The sequence below is a fragment of the Peromyscus eremicus genome, chromosome 4, assembly GCF_949786415.1.
Source record: "Peromyscus eremicus chromosome 4, PerEre_H2_v1, whole genome shotgun sequence".
NCBI classification, from domain to species: domain Eukaryota; kingdom Metazoa; phylum Chordata; class Mammalia; order Rodentia; family Cricetidae; genus Peromyscus; species Peromyscus eremicus.
In genome coordinates this window covers 84,549,052-84,571,180 of record NC_081419.1, presented here as the reverse complement: position 1 = coordinate 84,571,180, position 22,129 = coordinate 84,549,052, and the positions used below count along the sequence as shown (strand labels likewise).

General features: G+C 39.2%; 1 protein-coding gene across 1 annotated transcript in view; it reads right to left on the bottom strand.

Annotated features, from left to right (window-relative positions):
* Lgr4 (leucine rich repeat containing G protein-coupled receptor 4) overlaps positions 1-22,129 on the bottom strand; it is a 99,264-nt gene that overhangs the window by 30,666 nt on the left and 46,469 nt on the right. The window contains exon 2 of the mRNA XM_059261073.1: positions 13,992-14,063. Within this exon, the coding sequence (XP_059117056.1) occupies positions 13,992-14,063 (72 nt within the window). The remainder of the gene's footprint in view (positions 1-13,991; positions 14,064-22,129) is intronic.

Below are 22,129 nucleotides of genomic sequence, written 5' to 3'. Positions count from 1 at the left end.
ATACTTTTCTGCAAATCCATGTTTACAGTCCCAGGCATCATGTCTCTCACTTGTGAGCCCAAGTAGCTTCTGGCTACCAAGATAGAGAGAATAGCTCTACGAGGTTTCAAGCCACGTACTCCCAATCTTTCTGTTGTATGAGTTTAGGCTCTCATTATTATTTATCTGGATTGTCGCCATGAACTTCCTCAAGACTTCTGCCTCACCCTACTTAATTATAATACTGGAAGGGAGCTAGTGAGATGACAACAGTTAAGAGCACGTGTTGCTCTTTCAGATGACCTGGGTTCAGTTCCCAGCACCCACATGGTGGTCCGCAACCACCCATTCATAACTCATTACAGGGGATCTGACTCCATCTCTGGCTTTTAGCACTACGAAGACATGTGGTACACATATATACATGTGGGCAAACACATAAAATGAATATTTTAAAAATATGCAATACTATGAGATTTGAATCTTTAAATGTACAATTCTAATAAATTTCTCAAAGCCTCCCCTGCTGAATTTGCCAGACTTTCAACATAACTTTCTTCTTTTACATCTTAATCCACTGTTCTTATTTCCTATAATTTAGCACTTGTTACACATCCAAACACACCACGGTTTCCCTATACAACTCATCACTCACACCATTTTTCTTCACCTGTAATACCCCCATGTTCCAACTTCTGCCAACTGGAATCATGTTGACTGCTTGAGTTGAGTATTAGCAGTATGAAACAACTTGACATCAACTTCCTGTGGGGTTCCACAGGAGTCTTAAATAAAACTTGCTCACTGGTGCATCTTAGTTTACCTCTAGTTACTATTCACCTCCCCTACCTTTCTCTATGGCATTATGATGTTCCTTATGAGTGGGGACTAAATCACATTAGTTTTATATTCTTGCACGAGACCACGCATATGGCACATATGCTGTAATACCTCAACTAAGGCCCAATATAAGACTCGGAAAATATTGGTTCTTAAAAAAACTGGAGAGCTACCCGATTATCTTTCCTTTTCTGTTCTTTCATTTCTGCTCCCTCCATCTCCTTCACACTCTTCACAGGAAAGAAGTACTTGGCTAGACTTTAAAGTAGCAGGTGCCAGGACAACTATCACCTCCCTTATTATATGCTACAAGTACTAAAGAGGAGCTAAAAGTTGGAAAGACCAGTTCACAGGTCAACAGTAGTATCTCAACTCACTGTACTGTGTACACAAACACAAAGAACTGAAACAAGTCCAACAGCACCTCAAATAGTGACCTCAAACAGTCTACCTCAGGGCAGGTCTTATTTACCCTGTTTACTACGAGAGTCTCAGAAGCAAAGTAAGCAGGGAGAGAGAGAGTGAGAGAAGAGAAGAGGAAGAGCTGATGGTAGGGAGACATCAGTTCTCTATGCTTATGCTCTCCCACATCTGGAGCCATTCCAGGGAACAGGTGCCAAGTGGTGCAGTATGAATGTCCTTATGAATCAGTTTTATGTTTTTATTCATAAGCACCATGAATTCATATTAGGAGCTCCTTAGAGGGGGCATAAGAGTTCTCAAAGATGTTATCTACTCTTAATAAATATACTACATAAAACTTCCATTTGCCAGAAAAGAGAACAGAAATAATGTAGGTTGAACATGGGAAATGGGTGAATGATGGATATGAATAAGCCAGCCACATGTCAGAAGGAAATGTAGGCCTGAGGCTTGATACCTTCATGCAATGCACCCAAGTGATTGGGATTTCTTCACTGAAACAGATAGGAGAGGTTGGGGCTATAGCGATAGCTTAGCAGTTAAGGGCACTCACAGCTCTTGCAGAGGACTCAAGTTTAGGTCCTAGCACCCACATGACAGCTCACACTTATCTATGAACTCCAGTTCTGAGTGATTCAACGCCTCTTTGACCACCACAGGTTCTTGCACGCATGTGGTGCACATATACACACTCAGTTATACACACATACACATAAATATTTTTTTAAAGAAAAGGAGAGAGGCAACTGTGAAATACAGAGTAAACCAACTGGTGTTATTTGCACAAAAACCCTGCATCAGGGCCATTATATAAATTTCATGGTGGCTAGAATTCTAGTCAGGATTTAGGAGAATAAAGACTACAATCTGTACACTGATTCGATATTTACTGAGTTGAGGGGAATATGACTGAAGTCTTCTAGCAGCTGTTCTGAGGAGACATAAGGTAAAGAAGGGACAGGGATTTGAACAAACAAGAGAGCTTTATAAAGACAGCCCTTCTCATACTGTGGGGAGGTGAGAAGTAGGCTGCACAGCTTGCCATCCACTCTTGTCTCTCACCTTCATTCTGCAGGTGATTACAAGATGGCCTGTTGCTGCGCTACTGTGAAATGTTTACTGAAAAGTATCAGAGTATTGCCCCTCGGTCTGATCAACACTTTTCGGCCCTCAACAATGGCGTCTCTCCTGCTCCATTGCTTCTCTCTACACTACCTTTGAAGCCAAGCAAAAGAAAATATTACAGCTCATCCCCAAACATGTCCAGGCTGCCTCCCCTGTAATGCCATTGATTCCCTCAAGTGGGCAGATGGCCAATGTCAGTCATACTGCTTACAAAGTACAATAGACTAAGCCATCAGCCTGTGATGCTTCCTGTAGAGAAGACTGTTCTAAGTCAAGACTGAATTAGGCAAGCATGGCCACCAGAAAGTGTCTGACAGGAGGTGAGTGTCACTCTTCTAGACATTATTTGAAAACAGGATGTAAAATGCTAGCAATCATTTTCAACAGCATAAAACATATTTCTATTATTAATCCTAAACTGTATATTAATTTACATGTGAAGCTCTGACAGTGTATTCAGAACTATGAGGTTTCTAAAAAAAAATAAATAAAAAACCTCGAGGGGTTTGCTGGTTCCCTTTAGGCTATCTGGTCTCAATACAGACAATAAAAAGTTGAAGACTCCTTTAGTCCTTTTTATTATCTGATTACAGTGGCCCTTAAATCACCTTAATAACCTCAACAACTTATCACCAGTGGCTCCTCTTTTAACAAATAGAGAACTTGAGCATCTGCCCCTGACATGCCCAGCCCAATGTCCTACAGGACTGTTAAATAACGCAAATCCTAGAAAACAATGTGAATCCCAGAAGCCCAACACTGCTCTTTGGTGTTTTCTACCACTAACTTCAAGAGAGCCACAAGAAAGAAGTACTTTTGTAGTGGACAAAAAAGGCCAATAATTAAGCAGCATTCTTTCTAGATCCCTTGGGACCTTCTTTCTACCAGGGTTAAACCTCATTTGATACAGTAGATCAAAGTACTCTGAAGTCCACTAACCATGCCTGGCTTACTTCCCTATTGCTTTTTCTTCTTTACCCACCCCAATCCCAGTGCCAGGGCTTAGACCCAGGGCCTTGGGCATGCTGAGCAACATCTCTAGCTCTGTTATCCCCATTTTTCACATCTTCAGGAAGGATTTTATCTTCATGCAACTATTAAAAACATGTATATATGTGTATATATATAAAAGTTGGAGGTGGTGTATATATGTATATAAAATATGTATATAGGAAGTGTGTGTGTGTGTGTGTGTGTGTGTGTGTGTGTGTGCGTGTATGTATAAGCTAGAAGTGGTGGCTCATGCCACCCAGCCCTCGAGAAGCTGAGGCAAAAGAATAACAAGTTTGAGATAAGCTTGGGATAAACAAGTACTTGGTAGGGTATCTCAGGTTCTGTAATGAGACCCTATCACAAAAAGCAAGGAAACAAACAAAGCATGTGTAAAAATGCAACGTTTTAAGAACATATACATATTTAGATCTTTTTCATGAACGGTTGCTAATATTTTTAAAACAGTTTGTCTTTGCAAGAAGAAAGAAATTCTCTTTCTCTCTGTCTCTCACACACAGAGCTATACACTGAAGTAATCTATAACAAAAATAATTACATCCCTGCTAAAACTTGGTATGAAGGCCATCTAGTACTCTTCCACACACGAAAGAACTTTATTTAACTAGAATTTAAGTTCCACCTGTGCCAAATTGGCCTTTTGTGTCTCCCACTTCCCCACTTTCATCTACAACAGACTGTAGTTTAGGGGTAAATTAGTAAGAACCGTGGCAATGGTTATTATTCTGAGCAAAGCTATTCTAACCATCTAATCATTTACCTTTTGATGATAAGTACATATAATACTCACCCATGTGAGGAAATAGTATAATACAGCATTAAAACTATTTATATACCTAACATCAACCAGCAGGTACTTACTCCACTTCTACTACTGGATAGCCAAAGAAGCACTGTGTTTTCTCAGTTGTTTCTCATTTCATTTCTTTTAAGTAGTGACAAGTCTATCAATCACGAGCTTCAGCAGAATTTAATTTCTATCTGTGCTGACAAAATTTCTTGCATCAATAAATTCAAAATGAGAATTCTTTTTCTTAAATTCTCCCCCAACCTGAAGTTAAAAAAATACAATTACTGAGCCAACAAGATGACTCAGAGTGTAAAAGCACTTGCTGCCAAGCCTGATGCTCTGAGTTCAATCCCTGGATCCCATGGTGGTAGGACAGAACTGGTTCCCAAGTATAGTTCTCTGACCTCCATATGTGAGCCATGAAATACACACCCATACTCACATATGCACATTACACATTCGTGCACACAGGAATAATAAGTGAATAAACATGAATTTTAACATGTGGTCATTGTCACCATGAGTCATACAGAAGTAAGACAGAGTGCCCTGCCTTTGGAAAAAAAGTCAAGAGTGCACAGTACAAACTGACTATCTGACTGACCTGGGTCACAAAATGGCATGACACACAAAGTGGTGTGTGAGGAGTGGAATACCAGGGCAGTCTGGGAAAGGAAGGCAGGGAAAGCTTTACAAAGCAAAGAGAGCTCAGAATGAACTGCATCGAACGGCTCAGATCTAGAGCCGAACCTCTACTATAAGAATTGGTCTCCTACTGTTTAAATAGGAAAGTGAGTTCTGTTGCTTGCAGTCAAAAGTTGCTTTGACTAACTGCATTGCCAATAAACATTTTTCCTTTCTTACCTAGGAACAGAATCCTGACTTGAGTCCAAGTATCAAAGCTCTTATTTGCCAGCATTCCCTGTTAAAAACCCATGTCACTAAGTACTAGCCAGTGAAATGTCAGAAGCACTGTATGATATACTCAAGGTGGCTTCTTAAAAGAAGTGACCTAATGGGACATTACTAACGCCCATTTCTCCCTCCCTCCTACTCTGAGAGGTGAATGTTGATGACTACAGTTCCAGGAGCTACATGATCTGGATGTGAACACTATAAGTACAGAACTGCAGACTAGAATGCTAACCTCTACATCTCTGCTAACTTTGTGATTCTTAATAGTAGCTCCTGGTTGCTAGGCTGCAGATTTCAGATGCATGCAAATAAAAGAAAGCATTATGTCTTGAAGTCACTGTTATCTGGAACTTTCCACAACAGTCAAATATAATTCCAATTCAAGAAATTTAGGAAAAGAGCATGCCAGGCTATAATAAAAACAGCACAATTAAAGATAGTACATGAAGGGGCTAGGGAGATGGCTCTGTAGTTAAGAGCACTTGCTGCTCTCATAGAGGACCTGAATTTGGTTCCCAGCACTCATATTAGGTGGCTCACAACCACCTGTAACTCCAGTTCCAATTGACCTGATACCCTGTTCTGTGTATGTGTGTGCATGCAAATATATTAAAATATTTTAAAGGACAGTACATTAAATACACAAAAACTAGGTAAAAGAGTTTCTAAAATTATTTACAACAATAGATAAGCACCAGAACAGTAGGAAATTGGTTACATAAAATGTGAAGTATTGAGAAGAAAATATACTATATATTCATTAGTGGTAAAACTTAGATCTATCAGTATGTTAGTATTATGACAAATGAGTATAAATAGTAAGATTTTATTTTTAAAAGTATATGAATGTATTGAAAAACTCTAGGATACATAACAAAATATCAACAATGGTTATCTCTCAGGGGTGAGATAATGATTGGTTAGTCTTCCTTTCTTCTCTGTTTCTTTCCATATGCCCATGTTTTAAACACTGATTTTTCATTAATTTTATAATCAGTTTTGAAAATCTAGCTTTTGTCAAGTTGTTTCATACTTTATAGTTTCATATCCATATATATGTTCAGTTCAAATATTTGCAGCACCTCCAATATGACCATCTTCAAGGTACAGATAGAGCCCAAAGCAACTGATGGTGAACAGAGAGGGCAAAGTTCAAGTGCTGAGCCAAAGTTCCTATAATGGAATACAGTATTATTGATATTATATTGAATAAGCATGGCTCATGTAATAGTAGATGATAAATAGAAGAAATGGATCAGCTTATTGCCTTGTTGGAAAACTTAATTATGCTAATAGAAAATCAAATATATTTTTGTTTACTTGTAATCACTATTATATTCAGACAAAGAACCAATAACCATCATTGACTGAAATACATAAAGGAACCAACAAACTGTGCTTTTATGTATGTCTCTACAATTTCTATATCCTGTATCACTTCACCAGTGAACTGCTTAGAGTTCCCAAGTTTGATTTCTTCTAGCTCTCTATTAAATTCTGATTTCCTAACCCCAAAGTCAGACTACATCACATTTGCATCATCTCTATTCATGAGCTATGAAGCAGTTACAACAAAGTTTAGTTTAGTGAAAATAGCTAAATTAATATTATTTCCTATTTAAATGGAGTATTCTCCAACAATTCTTGGTTCATTTCAGATTGATCCATTAAAGAAACATTTCCTGCAGTTGTGTCTATTAGCTGGTTTTTATAAGGCGGAGATATCCATGGTTTCTTTCTGCCCAGCATATCTTCCTTCCTGCTTCTTCTGCTCGCTTTGGGGGACCATTTCCACAATCTAAATAGTTCTACTAGGGATGGACTGATGAATCAGGTTAGACTATACCATCAAAAAGAATGGATGTTTTAAGAAGAGGCAAAAGAGGCAAAGTCCTCCCAGGTCTCTGCTCAAAGCAGCATGGAGTCCTTCAGATATTCATGTGGGATTTTAGGATGCAGAGGTACACCTGGGACTGTTGAAGGAGTTATAGTCCCCACGCTATGGAGACAGGATATTTACAACAGGAGAAGAGCCAAAACACAAAAGTAGAGAATCAAAACTGAACAACACAAAACATGTGAAAATTCTCCTAACATTTTAAGCCTCAAGGTCCAAAGCCAGCTGAAGCAACTCCACCTTTAGACATTTCTGTTCTCCAGGGAGCAACTCTCTACCGTGCCTCAGCTGTGCTTGTGTCTTAAACCCAGTGAACTCTAACATACAGACGACATCAAAAGCTTTATTCACTCCCCCAAACCCGGAAACTATCTACTAACAGTCCCCAAACACCTGTTTCTTAATGAACTCCTTTCCCCAAATGACACTGTCACCACTCTACTGAAACAACTGTAAAGCTACTTTAACTGAAATCATTTTTCAGCGTCTGGCTACAGGCATCTCTCTCTAGCACGTCAAAGCTGATTCCTTGTTTTGTTATAGGAACCTCTTCTTCCACAGTTCCTGGGGAAGAGTTCTGCCCCAGTTCTCATCTGGCACATGTCTTCTTCCCACACCTTGATTCAAGTGTTTCCCAAGGAGCTGTCTTTGGCCCTCTTCCCTTCCCTTTCTTCTGCCCTCTATCCCTTGGCAAGCTTTTACACTCTCAAGTTTCCATTAATCACCTCAACATAAAAGCCTCTCTACTCTACACTCATGATTCTCTCTTCTAGATTCTCCTATATTCTATGTAACTCAACATGCTTACTTGAAACTAAATTTGATATTTTCTCTTCTGGAACAATTTCTTTTCACGCTGTCTCTAATTCTAATAACTCCTGGAAATACTAAAATGAAGTACTGTTGATATTGCCTCCTCTGGCACAGCCTTGACTCTATTTTGCCTCTCATCTGCCCTAATTTAGATTTACACACACATACACACACACACACACACACACACACACACACACTCGCTTTTTTAGACAGGGTCTCTCTATGTAGCCCTGGCTGGCCCAGAACTTACAGTGTAGAGCAGGCTGGCTGTGGATTCAGAGAGATCTGCCTGCCCCTGCATCCTGAATGTTGGGCATTAAAGGCATATACCTCCACGCTAACACAAATTCTGGTAACTGTCACCTACACCTTAACAGTTAGCTAGTTCCATTATCTCCCTATCTTCCCGACCTCTCTCAATTCTAAGCTCTCTGCTATGAAATTATATTGATAGAAGACCCTATCTGATGGAACTAGTCCCTGGCTCAAAAAAACAACAATGGCCACTCAAGAACTCCTCTGTCTACCAAGAAAGGTCCTCAGTCTGTCTCCAAACGCCTCACTAAGCTTCTCTTCCCTGGTTGCTTTCAGTAACTCAGCACTACTCCACCTAACATTTGCACTCCCCATCCCAGTCTCCCTTTCTCTACCTGAGCTTCTTTTCCTATCTCCTCATAAATAACTCCCTCCATCCCTCAAGGCTCTCCAGAAATGGCAGCTCTTTGATGAGGTCTTCTTTAATCTTTCGTGCTAAATGTAATTTCCCTTTTCCTTTGAACTCTTGTAGCTGGGATATACTATTCCTTTCCCTTGAAGCCAAGAATCTCATTTAACCCAGTGCGGAACACAGTGTTTTAGTTGACAAAGGGTTATTGAATTAGCAAATGGTGTACTAAGTCTTTCCTTGGCCTTCCCACTTGTACAGGAGACATAGCCAGTCCAATGACCCATAGCAGGCTCCACTACTAATGAATTCTGTCACCTAGCAAGGTGCTTTTGTGAGGAAAAACTCAACCTCCTCAAAGAGTTTTATGGGCTAAAACAAAAGCAAGAGAACAACATTCTAAAAGGACCTATCCTATAACTATTAGGTCCTAGTTAGTGCAAGCTCCCTTCCCCATTCCTCTCCTGTCAGCTTTACTTTCTGGTCTGAGAGTTCTCCCAATGACTCATTGTAGAACACGGTAAGAATCAGACAAGTAATGAGGCTTCTTGGGCTCACTATGCAAATGCTAGGGTGGTGATCTTCATGAATGGACCTCCTACTAGAGTAGTGCAAAGGGAAACAGGGAAATGCTACCAAAGAACCGAGTCTATCACCAGGCAATCGAGGACAAGCTCTGCTTTATCTGGGATGTTCCTGCCGTCACCAGAGCTTATCTGGAAGGTTTCATTAAGGAGGTAAATGTGAAGTTGGGAAGCAAAGGTAAGTTCTGAGTACAAAATCAAAAGAGAGCACTAGCCAGTTACTAACTTCACCTGTGAACCACATAGTGAGACTATTTGACAATAATTCATTTGAAATTTCTCAAACTATTTTTTCATAGTTTCTACCTGAAACCCTTTATAAAAATAACTAAAATTGCTCAATCTTAGTAAAAGGCAATTATTGCAGGGTAAAATAGAAATAATAATGGCAGGCTACACTGATTGTAGGCTTATTATATGCTAAAAACTTAACTAGTGCTCTTAAGGTCCTATGAAGAAACAGAACATATTTTTGTGGATTATGGATGAGAACATGGAGGTTTCAGAACGGTGAAAATCTTGCTGTGATTAAATACTCTGTATTTGATTACCCATCCTTGTTGGAATTGTTTACCCCTTTTTCAAAGTAGTGGTTCCATTTAGTACTGAACAAATTAAACAAAACAGGTAACAATGAACTGGGACTCAAAGTCCTATCCTTCACTTTAGTATCATGAAGCCTTCAGAGTCAAAGTATTTGGAAATGACAGGATTATCTTAGTCACAGAGTGTATTCAATAATAACTGACTGTGTGCCAGTGCTGGCAGTGACTTTAACTGCTGTTGCTACATCCCTGTAATATCTACAGGGATTTTTCAGTGACAGCCTGTGGAAAAGTAGTTGGTACTCTTCCTGCTGTTTCTAACTAAATCATTTTCACAACTCTAAATTTCAACCATTCCCCAAATGGCTACCAATGCCCTGACAAGTCCAAGGGAATCAGAAGCATTTGTGGCTTTACAGACAGTATCAGGCAATATAGATCCTGACACTGCTGTATGAACGCTTTCCCAGAATCCCAGCTTTCTTTGAATATTGCTAACAGACATACTAACCTACTCCAATTCCTTCCTCCAAGCAAAACTACCTCTCCTCCAAATTTTTCAATAAAGAGACAGACATGCTTACAGTAACTATTGAAATTTTCTACTTCACATGGAATACTTTTACAAGTTGTTCGATATTCTTTTTACAGGAGTCTTGTGAGAATTCTCATTTTAAAGACTAGGAAGATGAGATACAAAATTTGAGAGTCCTGAGAACCTTCCATCTGCTGAATTTAGGGCCAGAATCTAGAGGAGAATATTACTGAGTAATAATCTTTATGAGCTATAAAGCTTTCAAAAGTAAATTAAGTGAGAAAATAACTGGCAACAATATTATCTAAAATATCTAATCCATATAGAAAAGGTTGGGTGGAATAGTTCTCTAAGAGTAAGTAAACTTTCTTCAGTGATTAAAAAAGAACAGGGCTGTGAAGGCCAGATTTTGGGACCCAGAACAACAAAACATCAGACTCATGAACTTGAGTAAGACCCAGAACACTTTCAGCTCAGCTCCTGCTTTATAAAGCTCACTTTCTTGTAGTACTGAGGAAGGACTTAAGCACAATGAAAGGCTTTACCTGTGTCCTATTCACCACTGTATGTTTATAAAACTTAATTGTTTAGGTCCCAAGCAGACTGGCTTGCCAGTGTCTCTAGTCTTAGTAAGTGGCATCTAAAAATTCTAGTCTCCTCCTGATGAACCCATCAAACCAAACTTTTTGGGGAAGCATTTAACCCCCACCCCCCCACACACACCACACACACCCCAGCTTGGTTCAAAGCATTTCATGATATGGGCATAATCTGAGAAATGTCTTTAGAATCACCATCCAATCCTGTCCTAACAAATCACTTCACATACCAAATTCCTCTGAAGTTTCTACCTCCATACCACTCCACATTCTATGAAGTTCTTACAAGGTATTCTTTCTACCTATCTTCATCTGGCCTCTTCCTACACCTACAAAACTCAATGGAAATGATTATAGGAAGCAAAGAAGCTTCCCACATTCTAGAGTCTCAAGTAAATCTAGTGCTTTTGGCTTCCACTCACCCTATATACTTCTTCAGCACAATGTACAAACTGTTAGCTTCGTTCACTCTGAAAATTAGATCAACTTTGTCCAACAGAATTTCCCGAAATTGATGGAGATTATCTATGTCTGCTTATATGGTACTCACTAAGCATAAGTAACTACTGACACTAAAATGTGGTCGTTCAGGGCTGGCAATGTGATTCTGTGCAGAACATTTGTACAGCATGTATGAAGGCTTGGGTTCAGTCACCAGCACTACAAAAAATAAATAACCTGTGTGAAATGTAGCTAGTTCAGCTAAGGAGCTGAATTTTTTACTTTCATTCATATCTTAATTTAAATGGCCACCTGCTTCTAACTAGTATGGTATCAAACAATATAACTCTAGGGATGCTGTCCGCTACACCCAGAACTATGCTTGTGTCTATGTTCCTAATAAGCCCAAAGACTAGCAAGTAACAGGACTGAATGTTTGTTGAAAGAACAAGTGGATGTGTAAATATCTTCAAACATTTCTTCTATATCGTTGGAAAGTCAATACTCTAAATACCCCATACTCTAAACATTCCAGATCCCTATGTTAAATTTGGCCAAAGCCAGTCATGTGTTATAAGGAACACCTCATTAACTAAGATGGAAAAAACCCTGGGCAAGTCACTCATTTCTACTTAGGGCACTCAGCTTCACAATCACTCTTAAATCATTTCCAGATGACTTTTGAACAAATGGTTATGCTGTTTATGAAACATTACAATAGTCAAGGCCGCATCGTTTTGGAATGTTAAAATCAACTACATTGTTTTAAAAAGCAAAAATTAAGCTTTTTAATGTTTATATTAACCTGGAAAATAAATTCTCTTGAATGCCTAAACTATTGCCAAAGTATTAAATATTTTTGAAATATTCTTTGTAAATAACTTTCAGCTCCTAACTGATTTTTTTTTAAATCCTATACAGTATCCAAAGTGGGTATAACAGCTTGATTTGATAGGCTTCATTCTTCTGATAGTGGAATAGAGAGAGAACATGACCTCGCTACAAAGAACTAGCAATCAAACTCAATTTGGCTCCAATTAAAACTCTCAGTTGATAGAGCTCATGAGGTTCACAAACGCTTGGTCATTTGAGATGTTAAGAAATCCAAGATGTGAAATTTCACAAAGCAGGGATTGGCCAGGTTCTCACTCCAAAATCCTTAAAAGTGTAACTGGTAATTGCAGGCATCAACAAATGTGGTCTGCATACAGCAGCCCCCTCCAGAGTGCGGGAAGCTTCTCCATTTCCTGTCTGGTACATCATATATCCCACAGTGGCTATACAATGGCTGAGCAACCACTTGTGAATGTTCTTTGATTACATGAGTACTTCTGTAAAGAGATCCTAATCCTGAAGTGTAAAACTACATGTGAAAAAAAAATGGAAGCAGAAAAGTACCTTAAAGATTGATTATAGTGGTGAAGATAGAGACTTCAAATGCAATTAGCTCAAACAACATTGTTTAGAGGCAACTAATATTCATTACATAAAAAGGCATAAATAAAACACACCATATACACCATACTCTTAAATCCTTTTACCTGAACATAATTTGCTCCTTATTCACTTTAAAAATGATAAAATACTAGCTAGCATTTATATAACATTCTGTATCATATGCCACAATAAACATTTAAGATATATAAGTATGTACCAGAATAATACAAAGGAGGGATTATTATTAATTACACCTTATAGTCAAAGACAGCAATCAGAGAGAGTCTAAGTAATTTGACCCAATTTTCAATCTTGTAACAAATAATCTCTGTTCAACTTTTGCAGTGAAAGCATTGAGTTCAACTAAGCAGTGTGGGAAGAAAAAAATTCTCTTTAATTTGATTAAGTCTTTAAACTGCTATTTCAATGAGCTAGGAATACAATCTGGGTCTTACTGGACTCTGACTCTATGTTGTAAGGGAGGGGCTGATCTAGGAGAGGCAGCCTCACTGACTTGGCTCTATTATTCAACAGAGCGAGAGAGAGAGAGAGAGAGAGAGAGAGAGAGAGAGAGAGAGAGAGAGAGAGAGAGAGAGAGAGAGAGAGAGACATGATGTATAATAGAAATTTAGATCCCTTCAGGCCTGTGTCTTTTTGATGCTCACAGTATCGAATTGTAACCTTTCTACCACCCCATACCACATAATCCCTGAACTGGGGCTTATATTAACTGACTCTAATTTTACTTTCCACCAGGATTCCAAAAATATAATGCATAGTTTCCTATTCACAATGCAAATGACAAATATAGAAATTGTTCTTAAAAGTGCTCTAGGAGACGTAGCGGGCTGCTGTCACACACTTTTACCTCCAAAAGGTCATGTGCAAATGGTCAAAGAGCTTTATTATCAGTTTCCTGCTTGCTGTTCACTTACTGGCAAAGTGGTCTGTTGACTCAAGACCCTGGAACACCTTGTGTTATTTCTCCTGGTTCTGTTACCCATACAGCAACTCCTTTGGCAACAACGGTAATTATGCAGGAGCCATGTTATCTCAGGATCACACTGTAATTAGCTTGTGTCACTGCAGCAATCATGGTTATAATAATTGCAGGGGGGGAAATGTCTTATGGAAGTAGCAGTTTTTAGTTCTGGCTTTCAAAAATAACTTCAGTAATTATACTGCTTAAAAAGCAAGTTTGTTCTCCCCCAACTCCCAAACATGACTCCCCTGCACAAAGCTCACTGAAACTAAGCTCTGAGAAGTTCTCAGACCGGAAACATTGGGCTCTCTCCATAGAAAGAGGTTCCAAAAAGGAGAAGAAAACAGACGTGTACAAAAAGAAAGAGTAGAAAACACACGGATACACAATGCTCCAAGTAGTACTTACAGCTCCTCTAGAAAAGGGAAGTTCTTAAACGCATCTTCTGGTAACTGGGTGATATTGTTCATACTGATATCCCTGCAAAACATGAAGTCAGGAACAAGGTTAGCTAAGTAGTGGTTGTCATCAACTGCTAAGCCAACAGAAAACAAATTACATGAGCGTACAAGACAAAGGGGAATAGTCATGATCTGATTTTAGCATGCAATATTTAGAAAAGTTAACTCCTTCACTATGAAATATGTCTCATGATTTAGAAACATATCCCAGTCCTGGAAATACCCTCTTTTAGGTATTGTTTAGAAGAAAGAAAAAAAAAGCTTCAAACTACCTAGAACAAGCAGGCTGGTATAGGTTTCCAGTGTCCTTGACTAGCAAAGATAGTCAAAGCCCTATACCTCACCAAAATAAGCAAACACACTCCAGGACTAGATCACATAGATCTGCGGATGGAAATGGCTTCCGGATTACAATCAAGGGCAATGAAAACAAATCCTACCTCCATCCTAGTCAGATGTTCTTTAAAAACTATGAAAGTCCTCCAGGTGAGAGTTGTCAGAGGATTTCATTTTTAGCCTATGAGCAGATGTAGGCTAGAGACAAGTGCATACATGATAGGTATGTAGTCAGTTTAGAAAGGAGGGAAGTCACTCAACAGGGTAACTCAACAATTAACCGGTTAAAACATACTTTATTAATCATTCCCCTCTTCCCTGGCAGCTGTCTTTGAATTGACTTTCTCTTCCATACTCCACTTGATATCAACACTGTGAAAGACATACTAACAGTCTTCTGAGTAAAAGTCCTGGCATGCGCTGGGCCAACTGGGCAACTCTCTCAGCTTTCTCTGTCTCTTATCTGGAGGTAAATGAAGTAACTGAGCCCTTGGGTCCCTCTAATGCCAAAATCACCATAAAGTTCAAGCACAAAACAGTTCTGTTAGCCGGGCGGTGGTGGCACACGCCTTTAATCCCAGCACTCGGGAGGCAGAGCCAGGCGGATCTCTGTGAGTTCGAGGCCAGCCTGGGCTACCAAGTGAGTCCCAGGAAAGGCGCAAAGCTACACAGAGAAACCCTGTCTCGAAAAACCAAAATAAATAAATAAACAAAACAGTTCCGTTGTTGGGACTGTAAGAACTGGTAGGAAGAGGCATTAGAAAAATCATGTTTAATCTAAGGTCCAGCTGTCATCAACTCACCCAGACAAAGTCTTTTCAAAGTAAGACACTTTCAATCCCCCAGTACAGGAGTCACTCTGCCCCATCCTTCCTCTTGCCAAAATTCAGAAATGGGAATCGAAACCCTTTCTTCCTAGCCTTTCCCAAGTCAGTTGTGGAAAATGTCCTGGACTAGGAATGACAGGAACAACAGTAGGAACAAAACCAGCAGGAACAGAAGCTGCAAAAAGGCAGCACATGCTCTCGGTGTAAAACCGTACGTAAAATCACCCTTGGCTAACTGAAAAACTGAGGCTTACTGTGGGGTAAAATAACCTCCCCAAGGCAAACAAGAGGAAGAAAATGTACATTCTATGATTTTAACTGCCAACTCAGCCTTCCTGTGTAGTATTTAATTCCTATAACTCCCCTCAAGGCTAATCAAGAGAGAAAGCAAAGCCTGAATCCTACCAAGGTTAAAAATGAGGAAAGAAGGAGCTAGTGGGAACCTCAGTGACAGAGTGTATTTAAACATATGTAAGGCCCCAGGTTCACGCCCCAGCACCAAAAGGAATGGAAGGAGAATGATGCCCTGAAGACCTTGGCATAGTCATCAATGTATCTTAGGCAGTGTACTTCTGCTTAAAAACTGAATAGAAAAAGAACTATAAATAGCTCAACAATTGAGGAGTCAAAGCTCACATAAATTTCTCATAGCTTGAAATTTCCCTTTAAGTGAATCTTCTTACCATACAGACTCACAAGCATTCCACATTCTTCTACCATTGAGAACAAACAACTCAAATCCTATTAAAGATAACTTAGAAGAAACTAGGTCCTTCTCCAGGATGTATGATATTTTAAACCCAGGTCCCAATACGACCTAAGGTAGCAACCAACAGGGAGGAAAGGGGAAGGATCCTTTCTCACAAACACTTTGGCAAGTGTTAGAGAGATGGCTCAGTGGCAAAGAGCACTTGGTGCTCTTCCAGAGACCCTGGTTCAGTTCCCAGCACCCACACAGCAGTTTACAACCCTCTGTCACTCCAGTTCCAGAGGATCCAATGCCCTCTTCTGGCCTCTGCAGGAACCAAGCATGCAAATGGTGCACAGGTATATATGCAGGTAAAACACCCATACACATAAAGTTAAAATTTAAAAAATAATAATCTGGCAAAAGACTGGAGAAATACTATCAAAATAGGGGACAGAAAAGGAAGGCCCAAGTCTGACTACTGATACCCAACCACAATTTGATACTGGGCCTCTCTCTGCTCAACAGTAAAATGAAGCAGTAGAGTTAATCAGTTTGGGCAGCTTCCTAGTCTTTATTATATTATCATTACATAAAATTATATTGTTTCATGTTTCACCTTTTGCTGTAAGTTTATTTATCATGGAGGAGTATGTTTTTTTTAATTGAGAATATACACAGCTCACTTACGGATTTTTTTCTGAACAGTTTACCATGATAGACAATGTAAAGGCTATATATTACTTTTCCTTTAGAAAACCACTCAATGACTTGTGCTGGAAACACATGAGCCTTAACCACCAAAACCATCCTTTTCTTTTCCAAAACCAATCTTAAGACTACATACAGATTTTAATTTGAAAGGCAAAGCAATAATCTCATACGAGTAACTAGTGATTCTGTAAAGTCATGCATTTTTGCTACTTTTTAGCCACTCTAATAAAAGGGAAATAAATTATTGATTTATTACTTTACACAGAAGCACCCCAAACTAAGGTTGGTATACCTGAATTTAAGTAAGTCTCACAGTATCAGAAAAACTAATGAATTGCTTCATCAGAAAAGGTCTGGAGGGACCCAATTAACCTCATGCCAAAGGTGGGGGGCACATATTGTAATTAGAAACCATTTATTTCAACATGTTTAACATGCTTCTCAGCATTCAGCATTTTATAACACACACACACACACACACACACACACACACAGAGTTCTCACTTTTCCCCCTCAAAGTAACAAGCAAGACACAGCAGGTAGTTTGCTGTGAGCTGTAAATGCAATTAGTGAGACTCTGTATTTACAAACTAATGCATGTTAAACACACGGGAGGTTTTGTTTCTAAGTCCTTGGTCAGGAACAAGACTTCCAATATTCTAGGAGATTTTTCACACACACACACCCTAGCAAGAGGCTCTTTTTTTATAAACGTTTTCTCTCGCACTGTCTGAGCTACAGTTAGCAAATATCAAGGATAAAGTAAATCGAGCTGAAAGGAGTAGACCACAGATACTATCTGCAGAGCAGCCCTGGAATCCTGTGGTTACAGAGTAGAAGGTGGGTGGCTACCCATTTAAAATAATGAGAGCTAATAGCAATAAACAACCTACAGACTACTTACTAAGAGTAGATTCTAGACCTGACATCACCAACATCGGCAAGAGAATCCAAGCTGTACAGACTTCAGAATTAAGAGGTTAGAAGGCACGCTGGCTGATGAGTTACACTGTAACTGCTCACAAGTGGAAGCCCTAGCCAGTAATTACAAATATATGAAATTCACATAAAATATGTTAAGAAAAAAAAAAGCTACTTAGAAATCTTCAACTAGGGCTGAAGAGATGGATCAGTGATTAGAAATGAGCATTGGCAGCTTTTCCAGAGAACCTGAGTTCCATTCCTCACACTCATACAGCAGTTTATAATCATCTGTAACTAGTGCCAGGGACCATGACCCTCTTCCAGCCTCCACAGTCACCAGGCACGCATGTGGTATGTAGACATACATACAGGGGAAATACCTCTACACACAAAATAAGAAATAAATAATATTTTAAGAATTGTAAAGAAAGAAATCTTCAGCAACAACCCACTCTCACAAATCAGACAGTAACTTTAAATGGACTTGATCAGCTCAATCTACAACGAGCTACATGTTACTGAACCTAGTAATTCACCACTCTAGATTCCTACCCCAAAATAAATGTAACATGGAAGACAAAAGGAAGTCATTCAAGGTCAGTGCTACTCAGAAACATCACTGAAGGACAATTTCAACAGAACAGACTTCTCAGAGCCAGGCTGCTGGTTAGAAATGCACCAACTTCCAAGGCCAAAAGACTGGGATTCACGGGTACTGTACTTGCTGTGCGACCTTGGGCAGGCTGTTGAGATTTTGACATCTGGCTACTTCATTGTTAAAATGGAGGCAGTAAGCATGTAAATGCAGACTTCTGTGAAAAATCAGAAAATGTCATCCTATGTCATAAGCTCACCACGTGATCGCTATTATCTTCCCACCATCTGTTTCGACTGTTTCTGGGAGTTCTCTGAATGCAGCAGACTGAGACAGGACTGAAAAGGAGGTGAAGCATCACATGGTTGGTGCCCTCCCAGGGGAAAAAAAAACCTTACAGAAGGGAACAAGAGACCCTGAAGAGTAACACCCAGAAGTGAAAGCTGATCCAAAAAGTTCAACAAAACTCCAAACGCCAGGAGTCAAACATCTTACTCTGGTAGAGCTCATCAGATCAAACACTTCACTGAAAACCAAAAACCAGTTAAGGGTCAAACACTGCCACACCCTTCTTAAGAAATTACATTTTTAAAGGAAAAAATTTCAGTGGGACAAAAAACAAGATCCTCTCTCAAAAAGATCAGGATGACTTTGAGCAGTCTGGTGAGAACGCTAGAGAGAGAATCTAAAACTTAGTCTGGCGGGATGGAGGGAAAAATCTTTTCTATACATCTTTGTTTTCATAACAGACAGAACACAAGTCTACACTGTCCACCCACACAGCACAATGCTCCCAACTTTTCACCACAGAGATGAGACACACAACAGTACAGCATTTCACTAAAAAAAAAAAACCACACCTGAACACCCAAACACCAGCAGTCACAGATTTCAACATTACTGTTTAAAGGGTGCAATTGTTCTCATTGAAACTGACAAAGCTAACATGGTTAAACTCTCATCTTTTCTTTTTTTTTCCCTCCCATAAAACTCCCACAGTAATGCTGAAGCATCTACATTGCTTCACGTTTCCACATCCCACCTTTGCAAATCTCCATAACTGCTTCACAGGGAGCTTAACCTGTCGGTTGGTGGCCAATGTGTATAGGACTGTGGCCTCTGCCACTGTGGCCTCAAAGGGTCTGGGACTTTAGCCTCAGCACTATTTAATTTTAAACAGACTATGTGCTATCTCAATTTGAATAAACATCCTACTTAAAACTGTCTTGCTACTGTGATGTTGCTGACTGTACACCTCAAGACTCCCCCACAGTTTAAAAAAAAAAGTCATTGAATCACACACAGGCTCTATGGAACACAGTTTTTGAATGTGTTCCTGTGTGTGTGCGCACGCGCGCACACACACACAAAACAAATAATAACAACAAAACTGGTTGATGGTGTTCCTTAACTCAAATAGTACGTGTTGATTATGATAAACTAATAGTCTCCCAATAGTTTTTCCTGGGTCTCTGGTAATCAACCAGAAATAGCAGGTCCAAATATCCAGATAACAAATGTCTATAATATGACCCCAAAGTAAAAGCAACTTTGAAAAATTCTTCATGGGCCATAGGCCAGCAAAATGGCTTAGCAATTGAAGGCATCTGTCATGCAAGTATTGTGGCCTAAGTTTGATCTCTGGGACCCATATAAAGGGAGAAGGAGAGAACCAAATTCATAAAGTTGTCTCTGACCTCAACATATGCACACACACACACACTATAAATAATAAACATTTTTAATTATTAAAAATGCCTCCAATGTAAACATTTGGAAAGAAAGTTTCTCTCATCCAAAAGACTCACACAGCAACAGTTTCCTATTAAAGTTAACCAAGTTTAATTTCCTTTCTGACACTATTCAATATCTACAGGAGAACAATCTTTCTCCCCACCTCTTATAATCACAAAAGTAACCTATGCTGTTTTTTAAAAATAAAATATAAATAAAACCATCCACACTATCAACACCCACATAAGACCAATGCCATATTTTTTTTTTTGGTTTTTTCGAGACAGGGTTTCTCTGTGTAGCTTTTGCGCCTTTCCTGGATCTCGCTCTGTAGATCAGGCTGGCCTCGAACTCACAGAGATCAGCCTGCCTCTGCCTCCCGAGTGCTGGGATTAAAGGCGTGCGCCACCACCGCCCGGCTCAATGCCATATTTTATGGGTATCATGACAGATTTTTTTTTTAAAGTTACCATATAGTTTTAAGCATGTTCACCTCTTGATATGTATTTTCATTTGCAAAATGAATAAATGTTTCTGCTAAAAATATCTTTCAGTGTCTATAAATACTAAAGCTTAACATACATCGATTTTTCTGTTTGTTTTTTCCCTGCAGCCTATATACACCACAGACCACAGAATGAGCACACTACTGAAAGCCAAAAAGAATAAGAAGTTCACTAATGGTTTTCTTTAAAAAAAAAAAGAAAAAACTTGTTACCCATTCACTAGATTGGTACAAAGTTCCCACTATGTACATATGTGCAGACAACAGGCTAGGATGGTAAAGCTGTCATATCAAATAATATGCTGACACTTAGTTTTAGCTTTAAAATCCATCATCCCACTCTGTTCTTAACTTGCAATTTATATAAGGTATAATTTAAACAATTAAATAAACTTAACTTTAAAAAGTTGCATTATTGGGCTGTGTTTAGGAGGTAGTGTTTGCCACACAGATATGAGGCCCTGAGTTCAATCCCCATAACCCACATTTAAAGCTGAGTGTAGGATGCAGCTCACTTGGTAGAGACCTGCTTACCATGCACAAAGCCCTGGGCTTGACCACCAGCACCATAAAACCAAAACAGTGCTTCAGAAGTTCAGGCAGGAGAATCAGTAATCAAGGGCTATCTTTGACTACACAGGGAGTTCAAAGTCAGCCTATCCTACATGAAATTCTGTATGGACAAAACAAAACAAAACTATCAAAAAACAACAATAAAAAGACTATTGATTTGAAAATAATAATAATAATAATGAACAGCTGAGTGTGGTATTCCCACACTTGTAATCCCAGTGCCGAGGAGGCACGATCCCTGGGCTTGTTGGCAAGCAAGCCTAGATTACTTGGAGAACTCCAGGTCAATGAGATACCCTGCCTGAAAATCTGAAGTTGGTGCCTCCTGAGGAAGAGCCTGATCTCCACATGCATCTACATACACACACAGGTGTGTAGCCTCACATATGCAAAAATAGCATCCTTGTATTTCAAAAATAAGAACAAGTACATATCCATGAAGAACTGTGACTTCACGATGCAGATGGGGCCAGAACTGTATAGATGCTATTTTAATTAGCTGCAGCTCTACAGACTTCTGTCCTGTTTTATCCGGCACTCCTAGGATCCTACCAGCTATTAACACAGACATGCTTTTAACGCCTGTGCAGCATTTCTACTGCAAACAGCTTTGGGCAGTGGTAGACAAGGCTTCTGTGCTGTCCAGCCTCTTCCCTGATGTTTCAAGAAGACTTATTTCTCTGTAGTCTGTATCTTTGGAATATTCCCCACAATCACCATACTGACAATTAAAATAAGTGCTAATTACCAGAGAGAAAAGTTAGCAACTTGTAAAGTCATCTTCTACTCTAGGCCCTGAAATATCCCAGGAATAAGATCTTTCTCCCAACTCATGGTTGAGAAAATGCCAGGTTTAAACCTTGAAAATATGTGACTCTTCATATCACAGAGGAAGAATGTTTAATTCATTTTACCATCGCTATCTTGGGTTAAAACCTCCATTTTAATGCCATTAGAATGTTTTCATTAAATAAACACTGCAAAAGCGAACTACCATTTTTAAAATATTAAAAGACACAAAAACACCAAGAAGACCTATTAGTAAAACAGGAACATCAATATCTACCGCCTCGAAGCCTTGCCAAGGTCCTACAGAAACACAATACAGAAAAAATTCTCAAAACCAATGATGGAAAACAAACCCAACTTTAAAATAGAAAAAAAAAATCTTTGAACAGATATTTAACCA